Source organism: Mizuhopecten yessoensis, unplaced genomic scaffold (genome assembly GCF_002113885.1).
Source record: "Mizuhopecten yessoensis strain PY_sf001 unplaced genomic scaffold, ASM211388v2 scaffold11111, whole genome shotgun sequence".
NCBI classification, from domain to species: domain Eukaryota; kingdom Metazoa; phylum Mollusca; class Bivalvia; order Pectinida; family Pectinidae; genus Mizuhopecten; species Mizuhopecten yessoensis.
This window is the reverse complement of record NW_018408885.1, coordinates 480,009-502,583: the sequence shown is the minus strand read 5'-3', so window position 1 is coordinate 502,583 and position 22,575 is coordinate 480,009. Positions and strand designations below refer to the sequence as shown.

The following is a 22,575-nucleotide window of genomic DNA, read 5'->3' as shown; positions in this document are numbered from 1 at the left end:
CAAATTGAAGACAAACTACAATACGTTCAAATAGACAATCGACGTATCCCAACCGGTAGCTAAACGAATTTGGATAACTTCGAAATAAATCTGATCTCTCCCATTGATTACTTTGTAACCTATGTAAATCGTTTAAATGTGAAAATGAAATTGTTTGTTTTTAATTTCTGTGTATCCAATAACATCTTTGACATGTAGCTACCCGAAGCTGTAGCATTTATTATGTCCTGTTTATGTGCAGTGCAATAAATCAAGTGTATTGAGTGCAATAGGGACTAATGTGTATGAGATATTTAAATAGTAGTGGCAGTATTAACTACAATTTAAATTGAGAGACTGCCGATTGTATTGTTTGAACCTGGAAGGATTGGACACTCCGCCACATGTAACTCATTATAGTCATATGGATTTACATTGTTTCCAACTTCTCATTGCATTGAGGACTGACTTGTGCCAAATAGCATTACTTAGAGAACAATGATATCAATACATATTGTGACATATCTTCATGATTCTAGCGATTCTTTTCCAATACGTCCATTCAGTTAAAGGTGTCTATTCAATAAAGGGCATTGTTGACCGACCACCGAACACACTACAAAGGAATAGGGCTAGTAGGCTGGTAAGCTAGCTTCTAGCATGCACTGTCATGGCGACATGTATTCGTGACGTCGCACATCCGGGCGAACTGTTCATTATACATGTGGTACATTTGTATTAATGTGTGTTTTAAATGAATAGCATAGAACGGATTTGAAAATGGCGTCTCAACTATTTTTACTGAAGATTCCCGTATGTTCTGTGAGTATATTTTTTTCGAGATTAATCATTGTAGTTATAGAAATGAATTTTTCCTCAAATTGATATTATCGTATTTCTATACATGTATTGGAAAAGTATGTAGTCATTGATTGTATACAGTAGCGTACATATTTTACACTACTTTACCCTACTGATTAACTTTAAATATACAAGACACTTATGTGTGCTTATTACAGGTTCAGGATTTTCAAAAGGAGTTGCTTAAGTGAAATTTGCTGATTCGTATCTAAATTGAAAGTTCATTGGGTGATGTAGCTACTCCTGCACCTACTTCCAATGTCCTCTGGAGTATGTTACCAGGGGTTAGCTGATGTCGTATGCATTATAAAAATATATCTAGAAGTGATTACAGCAGAATTAAACAATCTTGCAAGTCGTAGTTAGGAAACATCCTTTCATTTGTGTGTTTATATATAGAGAGAATCTTCATCAATTGGCCATTACACATATATTTTGTATAATATCAATTTCAAACTGGAATGTAAATGACTGAGATTTTGTTCGAATGTTACAATGTTTAGTAACCGATTTTGACACAAAATCAGACAGAATAAACGAACAACTGTCACCGTAACACACGGAACATTGTTAACTGGTGTAATCAAACTTAAATTAGCAATCTATTTCGAAGAATTACCATATATATATATTTGAATGAAATGCTATCAATGTTAAGGTATGCCGTTCTCTCCTCAGATATGGATATCGTTTAAAAACGGTCCATTTAACCGTCACATTTCATAATTAACTAATGTCCTCCATGCGCTTTATCAATGTATTTTTACGTTTTGATGTGTGTACATTTAAATTTCGTATCAAAATTAATGAAAACCATAAATGAAGTACGTATGTGACACACATGTTCTCGTTTTGACGAACGTGTGTTTCTTCCTGTATTGCTTGAGCCTATGGAGGAATCAAAGGAAGGGCTTATGCAATGCTATCAGTTTACTTATATATTAAACGGACACACAATTGGACGTTATAATTGGTGACTTAAGTAACCACGTTTTGAAATAATGAATACTGTAGGTAACTTTTGATATTCTTTAGAATTGAGTTTTTAACTTTCTAGTTATCGCAGTCACTAATCAAGGTATAATGTTTCTTTTCTAATAATGTCTAGGACTAAATGAAGCTCACCAATATCAGGGCTCCGATCTATGTTCATGTTTTGTTTAACATAACGTCTCTTTATATACATTGAATCTTTTACTGTATGGCAGGATACCAGGTTGACTAAGATAGTATCCTAACGAGGGGAGCTAACATCTAGGTTCACACACATCATATCTAGAACAAGCCTCGTCTATATTTAAGTAGATGTGATGAAAAAAGATATCAAGCTGTTTTATAGGTGAGTTTACATGAGTGTTCTTCACGTACATGGCAGGAGAAGGTCAGATGTTTGTATCAATTTATTTTATGTTGAAACATTTGGACTAAAAAGCAAATATGATAATGTTTCACCACAATAATTAACCTTGTTCACTTTGTTGTATTATACTAATGGATTCGTGTATGGCTGTAAGCAGTAATACAAATCTTGAACATTGGGATAAATTACTAATATTTTAGCAGATATTACATTGCAGTGAAAGAGGATGATCATAGTTAGTTTTACATTATGTATTACGTGGACGCCCTCCTTTATAAGTGTAACTTGTAAGGTATCATACGGACAATTGTACGAGATATGAACGAGACAATACAGGAGATAAATATCAGTTAAAGGTATATACGATTCTCATCACGTTACACTTAATCAGACATGTCTATTGATCAATGCGGGATACGGGTGCCGAATAGATGAGCAGTCATTTGGAACTACCTCGCGGACGTCACGCCTGCGCAGTTCAATTCTAGTTGGTATATCTCACCTTAGACCAACTGCGTGTACAGGGACTTGGACTAAGTCACAATGATATACAGAAATTGTATTGGAATTCGGATTAGTTAATATATACCTATCATCTAAACTAGAACATGGCGTAATTCGGAGGTAGATAGAGTTACAAGTATATAAATGTTTTGGGAAAGAATCAAAAGTTTGTCTTGCATTTGAGGACATATATGTAGGCCTGATTTGAACTTAGTTTAGACATATGACAGATGCCAACCAGAGATAAATGAGTTAAAATGCTAGCCAAGGCATCGCAAAATGAAAATGTTCTGTAGACAGGTGTACAAAACAAAATATGCTTTGTCATGGTTTTACAATTGAAATGGTGACGTGTTGGGGTAATTGTCGATCATTTACATTTGGACATGAAACCATATACCGGAAACATGGTAATGAAGGCCGCTTGTTTTCTGCTTCTCGTCGAAATGAAAAATATTCTTATTTATAATATGCTGTAATTGAATAATATATGCAAACGATGTAATAATAATAAAAAGGGTTTTATATCGTAAAGCGATCTTATTTAAATTGAATAATTACACCTTGACTCTATTGTTTTGACTTAATCAAATTGATCTTCATAACATACTTTTTCAATACCAATTTTTAAATATAGAACATTAAAACTACAGTGTAACGACTCGTTGCTGTAGGTGAGCAATGGCCAACAGTTGCGTTTCATTGAACACATCCCCGAAATCAGCCTCTCTAGCATTCCCATCAATTCACCTCTCTAATGGAATTGCATTATGCATATTCCATCCTGGGAACTACTTTATCATGGTAGCTCTACAATTCACCTCTCTAATAGAATATTCCACCCTGGGAACTACTTTATCATGGTAGCTCTTCAATTCACCTCTCTAATGGAATATTCCACCCTGGGAACTACTTTATCATGGAAGCTCTACAATTCACCTCTCTAATGGAAGAATCCACCATGGCACCCTGGGAACTACTTTATCATGGTAGCTCTCCAACTCACATCTCTAATGGAATATTCCACCCTGGGAACTACATTATCATGGTAGCTCTACAATTCACCTCTCTAATTTAAAATTCCACCCTGTGAACTACTTTATCATGGTAGCTCTACAACTCACATCTCTAATGGAATATTCCACCCTGGGAACTACATTATCATGGTAGCTCTACAATTCACCTCTCTAATTTAAAATTCCACCCTGTGAACTACTTTATCATGGTAGCTCTTCAATTCGCCTCTCTAATGGAATATTCCACCCTGTGAACTACTTTATCATGGTAGCTCTACAATTCATCTCTCTAATGGAAGATTCCATCATGGGAGTTACTTTATTATGGTAGCTCTACAATTCACCTCTCTAATAGAATATTCCACCCTGGGAACTACTTTATCAGGGTAGCTCTTCAATTCACCTCTCTAATGGAATATTCCGCCCTGGGAACTACTTTATCATGGTAGCTCTACAATTTACCTCTCTAATGGAAGATTCCACTCTGGGAACTACTTTATCATGGTAGCTCTACACCTCACATCTCTAATGGAATATTCCACCCTGTGAACTACTTTATCATGGTAGCTCTTCAATTCACCTCTCTAATGGAATATTCCGCCCTGGGAACTACTTTATCATGGTAGCTCTACACCTCACATCTCTAATGGAATATTCCACCCTGTGAACTACTTTATCATGGTAGCTCTACAATTCCCCTCTCTAATGGAATATTCCACCCTGTGAACCACATATTCCACCCTGGGAACTACTTTATCATGGTAGGTCTACAATTCACCTCTCTAATGGAATATTCCTCCCTGTGAACTACATATTCCTCCCTGGGAACTACTTTATCATGGTAGCTCTACACCTCACATCTCTAATGGAATATTCCACCCTGTGAACTACATATTCCACCCTGGGGACTACTTTATCATGGTAGCTCTACAATTCATCTCTCTAATGGAAGATTCCATCATGGGAGTTACTTTATTGTGGTAGCTCTACATTTCACCTCTCTAATGGAAGATTCCACCCCGGGAACTACTTTATCATGGTAGCTCTACAATTCTCCTCTCTAATGGAATATTCCACCCTGTGAACCACATATTCCACCCTGGGAACTACTTTATCATGGAAGCTCTACAACTCACATCTCTAATGGAATATTCCACCCTGTGAACTACTTTATTATGGTAGCTCTACAATTCACCTCTCTAATGGAATATACCACCCTGTGAACTACTTTATCATGGTAGCTCTACAATTCTCCTCTCTAATGGAATATTCCTCCCTGTGAACTACATATTCCTCCCTGGGAACTACTTTATCATGGTAGCTCTACACCTCACATCTCTAATGGAATATTCCACCCTGTGAACTACTTTATCATGGTAGCTCTACAATTCACCTCTCTAATGGAAGAATCCACCATGGGAACTACTTCATCATGGTAGCTCTACAATTCAGCTTGATTGTTATTATTATCATATGTATTGTTCTTCACGGATCCTTGTGACACTACAAAAGTACCTATGGAAAAACATAGCATACTATAACATACTTTGTGGTACTACAATGAAAAATTAATAAAAAAAATTGAAATGGACAGAAAGGAGCCTATACTGTAATATGTATTATATCTATGATGATCTGAGTGTAAAGATGCAGTGGTGCCAGACCATTTAAATTTTAGACTACTGTCGCTGTGACCAGCTGGGATACTACACCAAGTCACACTGTATGTTTGAACAACTAGAGTGGAATAAGCTAGTGTTTTGCCGGGCGTAATTGTGGCACAATGAACACGTTTGATTGATGTCACATTATGGCGTAGTCTATGGAAAAAAACCACTTACAGAAATGAAAAAGTAACTCACGAAATATGTGCTTGTATGTTCATGTCTATCACATAATGTTAAATCATCATTCATATTATTCTAAGAAGTATTCGATGAATTAAACAAAAAAACTAAAGGTAATATCAATTCAAAAGGAAACAAATATAAAACTGCGCTGTTGTTATTTTCAGTTCCAAATGTGACATATACAATACCAATATCTGCGTCCGTTCTCAGTGAACAAATGCACAAATGCCGGGGACTGGATCCGCTGGAAGACCAACTCTTGTCAAGCCGCCTCGTCTCCCGTCCTCCACCAAACTCTCAAAAGGTTTGGAAGATGGAGGACAGACAGAGACGATCAGGAAGGCGGGTTCCCGTATTGGGAGCGCCGTCAGTGTGGCAAGTACATCGCGCATGTCCGAAAAGGATGCCGCAGGTTTAATTACTGATCTGACTCGTCTCAAAGCGATCACAAAGGATGTGCGTATTCCTACACGAGAGTTAGCCCATAGGAAGGCTATTGACATTGACCCGGATGATGATTTAGAATTTACCGATGGTATATTTCAAACAGAAATACCATTGCCAGATGCAGATGGAGAGTTTGACATCGTACAACGATGGCAAGAAACGGAAGCGTCGGACGAGGAATCTAATATAGACGATGATATTGAAGATGTGTTTGGTGAGGATGTCATATCAGTGTCATCATTAGGATCAAATCCAGACGATGATGCAGAAAAGTACGACACGGACCTCGAGGAGGACCTCACCAGTGAGTATTTGTGTACTGAAATTTGCTAAAGTATAAAGAAATACCAATTTGTTTGTATGAATATAAATTTATTCGAGATAAATAACTTGTATGACGGCATTACCATCACCGTGTTATAAGCCACGAACCGTTAGCATTATGACAACATGACATCAAAAAAGAGATAGATGTGTCAGAATATACGTTTATGAAAACATAAAACAATATCCGTTTCGAACATAGCTTTGCTTATTCTTACACCTATGACAATCCTGTATGTGGTATCAATGTCGAGATTGGGACAGTCATCATGTGTTGTGTTTCTACACTTTCAGAAATGCCAGGTACAGAAAAGGAAAAGGAAGAAGACACGACACCAAAAGGCCGTTACTTACAGATATGTGAAGATATGGGTATTCAGCCGGCCACCTACTTCATCAAACACATGTCGGAAACTGAACTCGTCATGAAGTTTCACGGGCTTGGACCGATAGGCATGAAGGCCATGGCCGAGTCTTTAATGGTATGTAAGACCAATACTTTGTGTTCGTTATCGTGTTCACTACAGTGATATTACAATAATCAGCTTTGGCTAAGTCTATATTCGTTGATACTACATGAAAACGAGTGAAGAAACGTCTTTTAAAACAATAAGTTAACCGATTCCTGGCATTATTAAAAGATCAACTACTGAAGGAAAACAACTCATCTGCGTACCAACATTTTTACTGCTAATACTAATGATCCTAGTTTTCCCCCGCACACAGTCCATGTTTAAGATAGGGAGAGCCATTATAAGTTATAATGTGCCAATGCGAATGTAATGTTGCAAGGCATTGTGACGTCATTTGTAGCCCTGTCAATGTTCTTTAAAACTTGTGGGTCATTAAATTGACATAAGAAAATAACAAAAAACCCTTTCACACATTCTAGCAGACCAACATGTGTAAGAGCTGATCTTACATACCGCAATGGATATGTAAGATCAGCTCTTACACATCAGCTCAGTTAGAAGCTGTGAAACATATGCCCATAATGATATTAGTACAAATGTGCCACAATTCTCCATTCCATGTCATAATTCGGCCACTGTTCTGTTCCTGTTGGTCATGATTGGTGATATTAAAAACGTTTCTCACTATATTCAATTAGGTCTTCGCTATGGTTATTGAATGTGGATACCCATTTTACTGTACTTATACAATACACACTTTACTCGATATACAAAGCCCTGCTATATATGGTTGTTGATGGTTTATACTCACTTCGCTATACACAGGGTCCTGTGTCTATGACTGCTGGTATTTTGTACTCATTACAATGTACAAGATGTGCTGTTACTTATGACTGCCAATGCTTATAATAGTTAGACTATAAGTGAGTTTAAGTTATCTATGGCTGTCAATGGTTATAATAGTTACGGCTGTTGGTGTTTCATACGCATTACGTGTTCATATCACCTACAGCTGTTGATGTAGTGAATTCAATAAACTATACGCAGAGTCTTGTTATGTATGTCTATAGATGATGCCATATTGCCCATTTTTATGTCAAAATTAAGACCATATTCATGACGTTTTGTACTGTAAATCTGGTCGTTTTCACAGCAATGTCATTTTGGTTGCTGAATCTGTGATATGCTCCACTCTATTTTGTACAGATAAACACAATATTAGAAAAGATAGACCTGGAAGGCAACTACATACTGGGAGAGGGCACATCGCACTTGACTAGGGTGTTAAAGGAAAACGTTTACGTAACAGAACTGGTGAGTTCCTATGTACACTTTAAATAAGTGGTGTAATTCTATCTAACGTCTGATCAAATGAGGATACAAATTATGGCAATATAGGAATGTATTTATCAGAATAATTTGTCCGTTCGTTGATTAATTTGATACCTTATTGCAAATAAATACCTGTATGTTTATTGATTTGTAAGTGATTTTTCTTACATTCATGTGTAAGATATATGATATGTGTGAACATTGATAAGCGATCGACTTCATGGTAAACCTTTGTATTACGAGGTGTAGACACGTACTGACTTCGATGGTTTCTTTTAACAGGTGCTAACGGACAATAAGATGGGCACCGAAGGGGCCAAAGCAATATGTGAACTTCTCAGTGAGAACAAGACAATTATACACCTGAATCTGTCAGGTAAATAACAATTACTAAAGTGGTAAAATATTTAAGTTTAATTTGATCGATACAGAGATGCTACATATGACATGTGCTTTGCGTGAATACAATTTAAGACAAAACATAGTTTAATACATCATTCAAACGATAATTGGTGGAAGTACATCTGAAACATGTTTTGCGAATCAGTAACATGCAACTTAAAGTTTTAAATTGCAGTTTTCTTATATATAATTTTATGTCGTAAATCGTTTGGCATTTAATTCAAACGTATCATGTTATTCATAATTATAATATATCATGCATAGGAAACGATATCGAGGACACTGCGGCTGAGTACTTCTACGAAATGCTGACAGTAAGTTAATAAATATATAAAATAAGATACACAAATCCCAAACATGGAAAGTAACATAAACGTATTTAACAGCAAAAGTCTCACCACGTTAGCAGTGAACGATGTATGTACAAAAACTATTCAGCCTTGTCATGGACAATGGAATATGACAATTACGTTGAATTGTCATTTTGTAAATCATATACAGTAAAACCTCATTATATTACCCGTCGTTTCATTTTCCACCTGGTTTACCGCCAACATATTTCAATGTCCCTTTTCTTGTTTGTTTCTTAAGAATTTCTTTAAACGTTTTCCGCAATTTATTTTCAAACCTCTTTATCACTCCAACATGTCTTTGGACAATTTGTGGCAGCATAACGAGGGTTTACTGTATTTTCTCAAAAATTCATATTCGGAAGTAGAATCTGTCGTCATTATTAAAATAAATCGTTGAGTCGTTATAAAACAGAGTAATAGAACTGAAAAAGAAAATGTAATTACTTATAAATCTACAAGATAACTTGACAGACTTATTAACCCATGTCGTTGTATCTACAGAGAAACGCTGCCATAAAAACGCTGCTGCTCCAACACAACAGTTTCGAAGAGAAAGGGGCAGAGTGGTTCGCCATGGCCCTCAATGAAAACGTGTCCCTTGAGTCTCTTGATCTGAGTTGGTGTCATTTCCAGACTAAAGGATGTGTTATGATCGTGGAGGCCTTGAGGGTAAGTCAGTAATATATTACTGTACTACCCTTGTGCTAGGGAGGCATGACTCTTTGTTTTCCGGAGATGAATAATGTTCAAAGGGAAAAAACTTATCGAGGTTATCCGGATTACACGAAATTGTTCTCGTGTCCTTCAAACACTCGAAAAGTGTCATTCCTCTAAAACAAAACATAATCAGGGAAACTCAAACGGAAAAGGAAAATATATTTTAGGTATAGTCTTGTTATCAATATTATTCAATCACGATACGCTTTTATATAAATAATGTAAAGAAATACTTAAAATAGGTCCCTATATCAAAACCAACACAATTGTAAGTCTTTAAAGTATTTTCCGTGCTCATACGGGACAATTTTATATAGCAAATACAGAGTGAGATCTAGCCAAAGCCCTGATTTATAATTGTTACCAGATTATATAGAGTAAGGCCTAGTTGAGGGTTTTGTCTATGTCGAAAATAAGTTAACGATGCCAACTTGTTTTGCTGTAGGAAAATGTTGGGCTGAAATACTTCGACATCAGTATGAACGGTTTTGGTCTGGAAGGTGCAAAAGCGATGGAAGAAACCCTTAAGGAAAACAAATACCTGATCAAGTTAAACCTCAGTTACTGCCGCATCCCTCTAGAGGGCACGCCACACATCGCTGCCGGGCTACAGACCAATGATACGCTAGAGGAGTTGAATGTAAGTTTTGATGTATTACAGAAATACGTGGCTGTTATTATTAAACAGACAACGTTGATATCCCCCATACACAATTACAGATAGTATTTCACCAATAAGTTGGAGGTTGACAGTCGATATTTTAACTAAGGGTTTCACCAATATAAACACTATTAATACCGTCATTCGTAGATAATGCACGGTATGTAAACATTGAATTGTCATTCATCACTTTCAGTGTTATTTACGTTTATAAGTAGTAATATGTTATTTGTTTATTTCAGATTGGATTCAATCCTCTATCAGCAGAAGGAGGGTATGCAGTACTAGTTGGAGTTGAGAGAAATACAACAAAAACATTGAAGATGCTTGATTTCGGGGTATGGATTCCTAATTTATACGCGATAAATATTCTTATTACTAATGATTAGTTACTATTAAGTGGAACTTTTGTAAAAATGCGAAGATAATAGGCAAAGTTACAATATTCAAGACTTGTAGAGATATATAAGTGTTCCTGCGACCAAACTGATATTCTGATGTGTTCCTTGTACAAAGACAATATTATGGCTATAATCAAACCTGTATTCTAAATAACCTGCCAATAGTAGCCAATGGGTAAACGTTATTATAGCTATACTAAGGTCTTGTCTGTGTCTTTTCAGAATCTGATGATAAGGAAAAACTTCAAAGAAGTATGCGACAGGCTCAGAGAGGAACGGCCTATCAAAATCAAGTTTGGCGGAGTGCTGAGCGACCAGCCGCGAGCTAAGAGGAAGGAAGACGATCCCGTTGCAAAGCTGCATAACGACCCGCTCAACAAGCTCAAGCGGTTCGTTGAGGAGGCAGGATACAGAATGATCGATCTATTACAACAGTTCGACACTGACAATAGCTGGTCCATATCGCTAGAAGAACTTCAGGAAGGTGTCAGGGTAGGTATTTGTTGTTCTGTAAACACTTGTATTTCATTCTAATAAGAGCTTTTGCAAAGAGATATTAAGGAAAATGATTTAATTTATTTATACTTCACGTTTGAATTCCACGAATCTCACCTCTGCTCGCAAATCATGGTTCTATGTTTTTCTTTCGGTACATGCACGTATCCGTGTTATGTTAGTTCGATAAGTCATAACGCATTTGAATTCATATATCTTTCAACTTTAGAAAACTGGGATCGATTTATCAGACCCTGAAATCAATGAACTGATGAAGCGTTTGGATAAGGACGGAAATGGAGAGATTGACTTTAGGTAAGTTTCCACAGTGTATATGGAAATCGTGTAATGATAGACATAGCTTGTGTGCATATGAAATAAGTTTTAAAGTGTGTGTGCAGTGAAATGTTAAGTCTCAATGCATGCATGTATACTGTGTACTGTAATGTCTCGATGCATCATCACTGTTTGTATTCTGTAGTTAAAAGTTTAAACATAATTATTTTCATGGATGTGGACAGAAAACATTTGTTTAAATTTCCTCTCTCTCTTGACTCATTATTTTGTGTATTCTGTGAAGTTTGTATCCACCTGTGTGTCTGATGATATTGTGTAGTGTAAGGTCCTACTTTGTGTCTGATGATATTGTGTAATGTAAGGTCCTACTGTATTCTTGCGTGTGTGTATTGTGTTGCATATTATATAAGGCGTAGAACAATTATGCGTAATATGTTAAAATGGGTGCGTGTTTTTATATTGTGTAATGTAAGAGTAAAAAGAACTCTAATAACCTTTACTGTTTGAAGAAGAACCTAAAACGATTTAAATTATTTTAATGTAAAGTGTCTACGAGACATTCTCTCTATACTTAAAGATAATATTTTCAGGTAGTTTTAAACTGTTACACATCAAGGATATGATAATGAAATTTTGTTAAAACATTTATTATATTTATATTTAAAACAAATACATCGTATATATAAGCATAATGTAGATTTTTTCTAAATATAAAACAGTTTATGATTCAGTAATCAGGTTTTTTCGTATTCACAGTGAACTGATTGAGGGTGACAATGAGAATCGTCAGGCGAGAAGAGATGTCAAGAAGTACGTGGAGGAGATGCAGCAGAAGGAGGAACAGAAAGAGAAGATGGTCTCTGGGGCGGACCCCAAATCATACATGCAACTGTTAGAAGACACAAATGGATAGTATCGTGAACGTTTGGAATATTTATTCTGTTTTCTCACGTCTCGCAGAATCCTGACAGCAGTAAAGGCTAATAATGGTGTCGATTGTACAGATATCTATGGATTGTTTGACAAGAACTTCATACCGAGGGGACGGTGGCATCTCTCAGGAATATTGGAAGATTATAATAGCTCTAACTATAAATCTTATTCATAACAAGATGAAGTGAAAAACACGGAAAGGGAAAGATTCAAGGAGGTTGCAATTATTTTCGTTTCTTTGTCATCAAGCAAGATGCTGACTAAAAATGATCATCGACATGGATATGGATCCATAGAATATTAGTTGAAATATATCACAAATACTCTTTGATATGTTCACAACAATGGGTACACGCGTATGATGCGATATATTCTACAGTTCAATGGACACTCGATCAAAATTAATTTGAATATCGTATTTTACTTTAAACATGATATATTCATAGAGGTGTGTTATCAGAAAATTACACCGTGCCCCCTTAATCATCTTCACATTAATATATGTATTGTTGTTATAAGTAAACATAAACAACAGCGTCAATACACCAGGAACAAAAGAGTACTCAAATTTACTACGAAGAGTACAACAGGAACGTGGATATATCAAACAGAAAGACAAACAGAAAGACAAACACTATAAAAGGCTACCAGCGATGTAACAAAAGTCTTATTTGTTCAGCGAAAATTCCTTTGTCACGTGTTGTTTTGACGCTGTGGTATGTTTGTTTTCTATAAGAGGAGGCTCTGATGTTGTTCTTGATCAATTCTGACATTCTAAGCAGAGTCACTAATGAAGAAAGAAGAGTTGGAAAACGACTGTGAAATTACACAAACGTGAAAGAAAGTTTCAAATAAGCCTATATAAGATTTTTTATTGCATTCTTAGCCACATAGCGAGGTTAGATATTTGGAAACAATTCCTGGTACAGCGTTGTAAACTGAGTCTGTTATCTGCAAAACTATAGATTATTATTATCCGGTAGGTTAATATATTTCTAAAACTAAATTGCATAGGTAAAAATAGCGAATCATAAGGATATGATAATCTCACCCACGAGACGATATCGAATTCGTGTTTTTACCGAAAGGGGAAAAGCAATACGATTTCAATATTTTATTTCAAATCGTGTTACTGAAGAAAAGAAGAAAAATACGCCTCATTTGAGTCTTGGTATATGAGCTTCAGAAAGGAATCCATTATGTAATGTACGATTTCTCTCATTTATACTATTACCTTGGAATGCTGTACAAAGTAACATTGAATATTTGTCAATTTGTATTAGTTGCCTATCAGTATTGGAGAACTGCATTCCTTAAAGACATTAGATATGTAATGCTTTCTAACTTTGAATGTGTATATCATTGACTTGATGAATGTTTACTCGTTAAGCTATTAGTTTTGTTTTTTTCAGTAATCTTGTTTATTTATTTTAATGTGTACTTTGTTTACTGGCTGTCAAGGAAGACATCCGCGTTATTTATATTATGTTAAATAGGAAACGACATATCTCGGTTTATTTGTATTGTATACAAAAGACTCTAAGTTTCCCTATATTTTGAATGGTATAAGACAGGATGAATGTGTCGAATGTGCAGAGGACGAATGGTTCACATGTGGTGGTTTTGTCCTACGATCGAAGTCTGTGATATTGGAGCTTTGCCAAACAAAACAAATACTATACGATTAAGATAATAAAATATATACATTTATCTAACGGATCTGTGTCTTCCTCTTTTGAATTGTATCGGCGCATCAAATATCACGAGAACACACGTGGGTATCATATTCCGGTATGAATAGGGGCTGACTTACGTGGACACAAAGTAGCAATCCTGTGAGAACAGTGTAGGGTGATAACTTTGTGGACTTGAAATATGATTAAAATTAGTCGGGTTGTAATTAAAATATAAAGACCCTACATATAATTAATACATACTATGGATAGAGGGTTTTGTGTTTAAAGCCCGTTTAATGCTTGTACAATGCTACACAATACATAGGCATGGTCTGATCGTTATAAATATTTACATTGCCTGATCATTAATTTGTAATTAAGTTTAAAAGGAATAAATTTGGATTTAATTTGTATCTGCTATCTCATCAAGTTAACAATGGATATTTGCCGATTTAGCTTACATCCACCTAAAAGTTGAAGAAAAATGGAATTTGAAAGTCATGTGTAAAATGTAGATACTAAAAGAAGAAAGGAAATAGGCAAAAGAGCTGGAGATAAGAGCAGGTGCTATTGAGAAAAACATCTCCATCATTTCAACCGCCTGTATTTTTTGATCGTGTCGAACAGCAAACCACCTCCAATCATACACACGCCAGCAAAGCACACGCCTACAAACACGTAAATATCTTAACCATCGCCTTCCTACACACACGTACACTTACATATAAACACTTTCTATGATGATTAAAAATACTACCCTGTCCACTGGACGCAATATTTCTGTTCCTAATAGACATTGTTTGAATTACAAAGATTCAGTTTACACTAATATATACACAGTAGGATCGCATAGGTACATGTAACAGTACATGTCTAAATTGGGTTTCATATATATAACAAAGTTCGTTTCATGAGCTTAAATTTCCTTTCAGGAAAGGCTAGGCTAAAGATTATTTTAATAGAAACTGGGCTTTGGTGAATACAGATGTGAGGTATTTACGGGTGTCTTTTGAAATGATTGACACTGTGTTCTTGTCTATATAATTTACCACAAAGATCTAGGATAATAATAACGTTGGCGTTCTTTGCTGTGATCTGTTTTATTTGAGTAATGATCCACCACTGACACGATGGAATTTGTTTTATGTTTTAATTTGACTGTTTGGTACAAATACAATGAATTTGAAGAAATATAAAAATATAATCATTTATTTCAGATTGAAAAAACAAATATTACAATAGATCTCAAGGTTTGTTCTTCTTGAAATCGGATGAGGGGATAGAAGTACACAATATCATGTAATTTATTAGTTAAGGTATTTATATCATAAATAGTTATAATCAGTGTGGCATACTATTAACATAATACATAAATATGAATCATATTCATCAACAGTGCTATCACTGTGTCTGTGATATCCTATGTTCTCTATTACTATCTTACATAAACATACAATAGGCTGCAGTAAGGAGCGGTCACGTAGATGAATTGATAACATGGAACTCCGCAATCATTCCATGAATTTATTGATCATATACTGGAACAGAAATAACTGTGAGGACGACAAATACAAGGATATATAAGATTGAACTTGAACATGAAGATTCCGTAGTTTTATTATCGATTTTAGATGTTCCGACTAGCTAGGCTAATCATCATAAGAACAGACGATGAATAAGAAAGAAAATAGAGGGCGAATAAACCGGATGTGCCCTGGAACCCTAGATATCGAACACAAGATCGTCTCCCTGTCTTAAGGGAGATCAAACTACTACGAAAGAAGAGAAATAAATATGTTAAGAGCAAGGCAAATGGCAAAAGGACAGGTCTCCACACAATCAAATGCATACCAGAGTTCATGTGTAATAGAGAAGCAAGATGTCGAAATGTTTTGGCAATGTAAGGATATATTTTAGCTCTAATGGCGTATTCAGTTAATACTCATTACTGTAACTTTATACTCGACCGTGTGTGTAATCCTATCTTCAGTTGAACAAAGTTCACTCAAATTACAAGCAGAGTTTAAACATTTAATATGTAATCGATAATAAAGTTATGAAAAACAGTTTTAAAGTCACGGCTAGCCACCTGTTATACACATCGGGGTGTTTGAGGGTGTCCGACCACACTCCACCCTGTTCTTTGGTACCGGTTTGATATATGTTGTGATGGCGATAATTAAGCTGTGAACAGGTTGGGCAGGAGTCCACCGCGTGGCGGGAGGCCGCCGAAATATTCGTTTACAAGATAACGTCCTTTGAGTCAAGCGGAATGAGATACATTACAAAATCTAAAGCTATCTGAAAAAAACGATTATCTGATTACAGTTATCGTAAAATCGATTTGGGTATTAGGAAGCATGCCGGTGATTATAAATTGTGAACATAGGAATATGTTAGGGTCATGTAAAAAGGGAAGTAACTCGTGTGACTCTAATACATATTTTACTAATTATACATTAAAAATGTGCATGACGTTTTAATTTTGACATTGTTGTGGACATATTTGCTGTTCATTTTTTGTTTTTTCCCCGCCTTTACATGTTAGACTACTGTAAGCACGGTCTTCACTGATATAAGTATACGTTATCATAGACTCGTCCAGGGACGTTTATAAGGTTTGACAAGGATAATTGGAATATCCCTATTGATATCAGGAAACAGTTAATACGGATACTTATACGTGACGGATACAGTTTGTTTTTCCATTAACTTTTCCCCTCCTTCCTCTCGCCTTTTCCCCTCCTTCCTCTCGCCCTTTCACCCCCTGCCTCTTGCCCTTTCCCCTTCTTCCTCTCGCCATTTCCCTTTCTTCCTCTCGCCCTTTCCTCTTCTTCCTCTCGCCCTTTCACCTCCTGCCTCTCGCCCTTTCCCCTCTTTCCTCTCGCCCTTTTCCCCTCCTTCCTCTCGCCCTTTCCCCTCCTTCCTCTCGCCCTTTCACCTCCTGCCTCTCGCCCTTTCACCTCCTTCCTCTCGCCCTTTCCCCTCCGCCCTTTCCCCTTCTTCCTCTCGCCCTTTCCCTTCCTTCCTCCCGCCCTTTCCCCTCCTTCCTCTCGCATTTTCCCCTCCTTCTTCCCTCCTTTTCACCTCCTTCCTCTCCCCCTTTCACCTCCTGCCTCTCGCCCTTTCACCTCCTTCCTCTCGCCTTTTCCCCTCCTTCCTCTCGCCCTTTCACTTACTGCCTCTCGCCCTTTTCCCTCCTTCTTCTTGCCCTTTCACCTCCTTCCTCTCGCCCTTTCACCTCCTGCCTCTCGCCCTTTCACCTCCTTCCTCTTGCCCTTTCACCTCCTTCCTCTCGCCCTTAGCCCTCCTTCCTCTCGCCCTTTCACCTCCTTCCTCTCGCCCTTTCACCTCCTTCCTCTCGCCCTTTCACCTCCTGCCTCTCGCCCTTTCACCTCCTGCCTTTCGCCCTTTCACCACCTACAATATACTTAATGTAGTCCATTATTATATGATTATGCAATTTTCAAAAAAAATAAAAAAATCTTACGGAAAAGTCTGGTCGATGTTCATGTTATATTGAACAGTTAAATGCACACAGAACCAATATATCGTCGAACAAATGCTTAAATCGATAGAAATGTAAAGAGGTATATGTGTGGACTTCTGGCAACGTTTACAGTGATCTAAACAACACAAAGCAGAAGTACATTGTGTCGGCACAATTCATGCAGTGACCCAAGCTTGCTTATGAACCAAAATCAATTAATTCTTTCACGAGGTATTGTTATCGGCGATACACGGACGAGATGTAACAGTATATCCCGGGACGTCGAGCTATACAACTCATTTAAACATATCTTTTAACGTGTTATTGGCTCGAACAATACTTCACACGGGCGTCATTGTCTTACACGAACAAAGTTGAAATGTCAGCCTCCGCCCTTTGATTACACGACTAGCTGGCTTTTGTTAATAAACATTACGATCCTAAGCGGCGCTGTTACTCGCCATGACGTCGCAGGCTATTGTTCCCCGGGTAGTTATTGATTGCCTCTGTTCGCACGACTGTAGGATAATCTTACAGTATTGTTAAAACGGATTATGAAACACAGGCGTAAATAACATGTTGGCCGAAATTTGACACCTATCCAATAATAATATGAAGTTTGCTATCAAAATCTGGATACTAGTTTAACATATACCATAACATACAATTCACAACAGGGAGTCCATTTGAACGCAGAACTAAACGAAATTGAACATTTTCATTTAAGTCAGTGTCTTATCGGACATCAATTTTATTTGTCGGTTGAACTTTGTATTTTTGATAAACAAACGAAACACATCGCATAAATACTTGTTTTTGACAATAAAAAAATTTGAACTACATAATGCAAAATAATAACGTGTAGTTGCTACCTAATTGATACACTTAAAGTTGACGATTCTTCCAAAATATTCAAAATCCAAATAGTTATTTGTTTAAACAAAAGTTTGGTGCTGGACAATTTCTCCTTGATTTGACGGAAAACCTCATGTCAAATGACATAATCATGTAGTTGAAAATCGCTTATCCTTCCGGAGCACCTGGTCACACCTGTTCGTGTATTTTCATGTTGTCTTCGTATAGTTCTGTTCTAGTGTCTTGTCAGTTTTTGTAGTTGTCTTTTCTAATCGGTTATAGATTTTCCCCCTTATATGATTCTTTCTAGATTAAAGAATATCCATTGTTTAATTATGATTAAGACTGCAAGTGATGCATATTAATATTGTGTGACAACATGATATATGCAATAGACTTGAGTCCTTTTTAAGCTACAACATATTCACGATTTGGCATCGGTAAAAGATGAATGATGGCAACAGATTTCAAAAATACATAATACGTTCACAGGAAAACACCCAAACAAAGTTTTACATCACAGGCTAAATATATATTGAACTATTTTCATCGATTTTTAATTTGAGAAAACAATTTATAATGTCATTTTTTTCTCAATATACAGTGCTAATTTTTGAATTATAGTATTGTTCTCCGATGAACCAGTTCAACATTTTTTCCCCATTTTGGTCGGAAATAGTATTTACTATAAAAAAAAACTAATTTCAGAATGTATCGAGAATTTCGTAGCTAAATGGTGTTCGTTTTCAATTTGAGCACACCTAATATACCAACGCCTTTCTAGAGGAATAGGAAAATTCAATTTTATGACAAACTAAAGTGAAACCTGTTTCTAAACCGTCCCTTCAGTTTTCTGATACCCTGTCATACCCAGCAAAAAGCTTAACTCATATTTCTTATATAAATTACAAAAAACCCTGTGTATACTAACACCTGATTTAATACAAGTAGTTCTCGGATCCTACTACTGGGTGTCGGATTGAACAGGATTTCTCTGCTCATCTTAAGATCTAGAATATCAAATGTATAAGAATAGCATACACCTCAGTATTTCCTTAGTAAGGTAGCTTGGCGAGGTAAACTTTAGTATGTTTCTTACATGTAACAGTACTTTACAGTAAGTTTGGATCTTTTTAGGCACCCATGATCAACTCGATACTGTTCAATCATTTGATTTGCGTCCTTATGCCGGGTAAAACATATATTATCATTATGTGGATATTACTTTCTCGTGACAAATTTAAATGGAAATTGTGTTCAGATTAGAAATCGACAACAAAGGAAATCAATGACGAAGGTCACATCCGATAAATGATGTTTTTATTTAAATATCAATAGATGATGGTAACAATGAAAAATGTCCATTGTGTCTAAAATATCACCATGAGTCACAGACTTGTAAAATGCAATGGAATCCCATGTGTTTGCTAATGATTGATATATTTATGGACACAAATCGTGCCGAGGGTCCAACCTCTATAACAGATTAGGTTTCTGGCCTCTGTAAAGGTAATTCACGTATACCGTTAACGACATACGAGTCGTTTTTAACAAAGAGTATCAATCATGTAATCTATTTGAACCACAAACTTTAGGTGATCTTCAATTCTATATACGGACACTCATATTTGTTCAACAATATGGAAAATGTACCAAGTGCCCGACTTTAGTAGTGTTAATTAGCCAGAATGTTTACCCAAGAACAATAGGGTTATCATCGATACGTACAATGTAACGGCTTCAATGTTTACATAAATCCGCTGTCCGTATTTGTTGGTCATCCAGGTAGTTGAAGTTTAATGCTGAATATGATTTCCTGTTTTCAATTTAATATCATATGTTCTATAATTTCTATTTACTGATTGATGTATCGCCTTTAGTCCATATAAGCGACTGATGAATTATCTACTGCCCATTTTCGCTGATAAATATTTGAATGTCTAGTTCACTCACTGAACAATGTCTAAATGTCTAGTTCATTGGCTAATTAATGCCTTAATTCCAATACGTGTTCAATGACTGATGAATATCATAATGTCTAGTTCACTGATTGATTAGTCCAGTAGTGCCTAGTTCACTGGTTGATTAGTCCAGTAGTGCCTAGTTCACTGGTTGATGAACATCCTTATGTCTGTTTTACTTAATGGAGAATCGTTCCAATTCCTGTCCATTATATGGCGAATGTCGCAGTGTCAAGTTCACCGACTGACGAATATCCTAGTACCTAGTTAACTTATCAATTGTCATCAAACTAGATTAACTACACTTAGACATGTGTAAATGATCGGGTAGCGGTTGTGATAATGGCATTTTGATTTTAAGAGAAACGTAAAAATTAAAACTAATCGTTTTTTTCCAATGATCGTTCATACATGTAACCATTAACACTTCTATTTCTAATTCTTCATCCTAATGTTTTGATACTTTGACCCTATACTTGTACCAATGAAATAAAATAAACAGAGATATTCATCATGAACTGATATTACAAGTTGTAAAAACCCTATACCAATATTTACATGTATAAACTGCTTCATACTGATATTCCAGGTTATAAATGCCCTTTGACAATGTTTACATAAGACATATGACCGTACTGATATCACGGATGATACATACTCTATGTACAGGAAATACACTTCATATACTAATGTTACAAGTGATAAATAAACAATACTATACATACGTTTGTATGCTATCATTACATACATACAAGTTTTCTACAAACCAGTGCCACACATAATCATATCCTTTTACTGATTTTCAATTTGCTTCACGAATGTTCGAACTGAGCAACAATGGTTTACAAAACGACGTCGAAAATTAAATAATAACGTCGTGCATCTAATATGTAATGAACATACCCATTTTTGCACGAATGGATGATTTTAACTCGGGCTAAAGCCTTCGTGAAATATATCAATTCTAGCAACACACTTGTGCAATATTAGCCATCAGGTGGTCACAGATGTGTAGTCATTTCTATGAATTCCACCAGTAGAACAAGTAAATCGCAATGCTTCTAACAACGGTATCTAAAGTGATACTACCAATAAATTGCCAAACTGTGGCAATAACTGAATTGTGTTGTTGTTGTAATTGTTCATTTTTCGGCGATTTTTTCATAATACATAGAGTCATGAAAAAAACCCCACACCCACACTCTCACACACACACACACACACACACACTCAAACTTACAGAGCATACATGCTAGCACGAGATATCTTAATAATCTACACAGGTAAGGTATACATTATACAACCATCATAGTCTGCCTATTTATAAACATTTCCTCATCCACCTACCCCTAGATGATAGGCACTAAATATCTAAGGAGTTTAGTTCAAACTTCCAAGGCTACCATAGTACATGTATCACTGTTCACCAATACACACACACACATCACAATGTGTACATGATCAGTTGGTCACCATAACTGGAATTATATGCTGCATCTGATAGTGACTAATGTGCGCTTACTTCTCTCTCTCCTATACTTCTATACCAATTACCCCGCAAAGCATATCAACCGAAATCCTAAGAAGGGTTACAGAATATTGAATCGCCATCATTGTCAAAAGTATTTTTTCTGAAAAGGTTCGACTTCACTTCACACCACCATTCATCAGACTAATCTTCATATCTCAAATATTTGGTATATCATTCTTTTCATCTTAAAAATGGCAAATGTAGCTACAGATATCTTGTTTTCCATAGCAGAGTTACTGATTTTGTAAGAACATCACACTGCTAGCAACATATAGCTCTTAATATGCTTGCTTTGTCAAATTTTTGACAGACAACATATTTATTATATTTAATAGAAAATATTTTCACAACCTATCGGTAGTTATCCACTAATTTACAGTAATGATGTTCACAGATGTAATATACGGTCTACTGTTGTCTACAGGTCACATTTTACCCTCCCCTGGTATTGACAGGTCATATTTAACCCTCCTCTGGTATTGACAGGTCACATTTGACTGACCGGTCATATTTCACCCTCCTCTGGTATTCACAGGTCACATTTGACACTCCTCTGGTATTTACAGGTCACATTTTACCCTCCTCTGGTATTGACAGGTCATATTTAACCCTCCTCTGGTATTGACAGGTCACATTTGACTCACCTCTGGTATTGACAGGTCACATTTGACTGACAGGTCATATTTAACCCTCCTCTGGTATTCACAGGTCACATTT

At 36.2% G+C, this 22,575-nt stretch overlaps 2 protein-coding genes across 2 annotated transcripts in view; one reads left to right on the top strand and one right to left on the bottom strand.

Annotated features, from left to right (window-relative positions):
• The window catches only part of LOC110465997, a 31,090-nt gene extending 17,032 nt beyond the window's left edge, over positions 1 to 14,058 (top strand). Inside the window, exons 16-26 of the mRNA XM_021522228.1 lie at positions 5,784 to 6,321; positions 6,636 to 6,823; positions 7,961 to 8,068; positions 8,369 to 8,462; positions 8,753 to 8,802; positions 9,343 to 9,510; positions 10,004 to 10,198; positions 10,462 to 10,557; positions 10,843 to 11,112; positions 11,345 to 11,430; positions 12,169 to 14,058. Coding sequence (XP_021377903.1) covers positions 5,784 to 6,321; positions 6,636 to 6,823; positions 7,961 to 8,068; positions 8,369 to 8,462; positions 8,753 to 8,802; positions 9,343 to 9,510; positions 10,004 to 10,198; positions 10,462 to 10,557; positions 10,843 to 11,112; positions 11,345 to 11,430; positions 12,169 to 12,325 — 1,950 coding nt within the window. The 3' untranslated portion in view covers positions 12,326 to 14,058. The remainder of the gene's footprint in view (positions 1 to 5,783; positions 6,322 to 6,635; positions 6,824 to 7,960; positions 8,069 to 8,368; positions 8,463 to 8,752; positions 8,803 to 9,342; positions 9,511 to 10,003; positions 10,199 to 10,461; positions 10,558 to 10,842; positions 11,113 to 11,344; positions 11,431 to 12,168) is intronic.
• A 2,671-nt stretch (positions 14,059 to 16,729) lies between these two features.
• On the bottom strand, positions 16,730 to 17,080 carry LOC110465996 (sperm protamine P2-like). The gene has a single exon (XM_021522227.1). The coding sequence runs from the start codon at positions 17,078 to 17,080 to the stop codon at positions 16,730 to 16,732; it is 351 nt and encodes a 116-aa protein (XP_021377902.1).
• Positions 17,081 to 22,575: the final 5,495 nt, after the last annotated feature.

Coding starts and splice junctions, on each gene's coding strand:
- LOC110465996 (XM_021522227.1), bottom strand. CDS start 17,080: ATGCGAGAGGAAGGAGGGGAAAGGGCGGGAGGAAGGAAGGGAAAGGGC.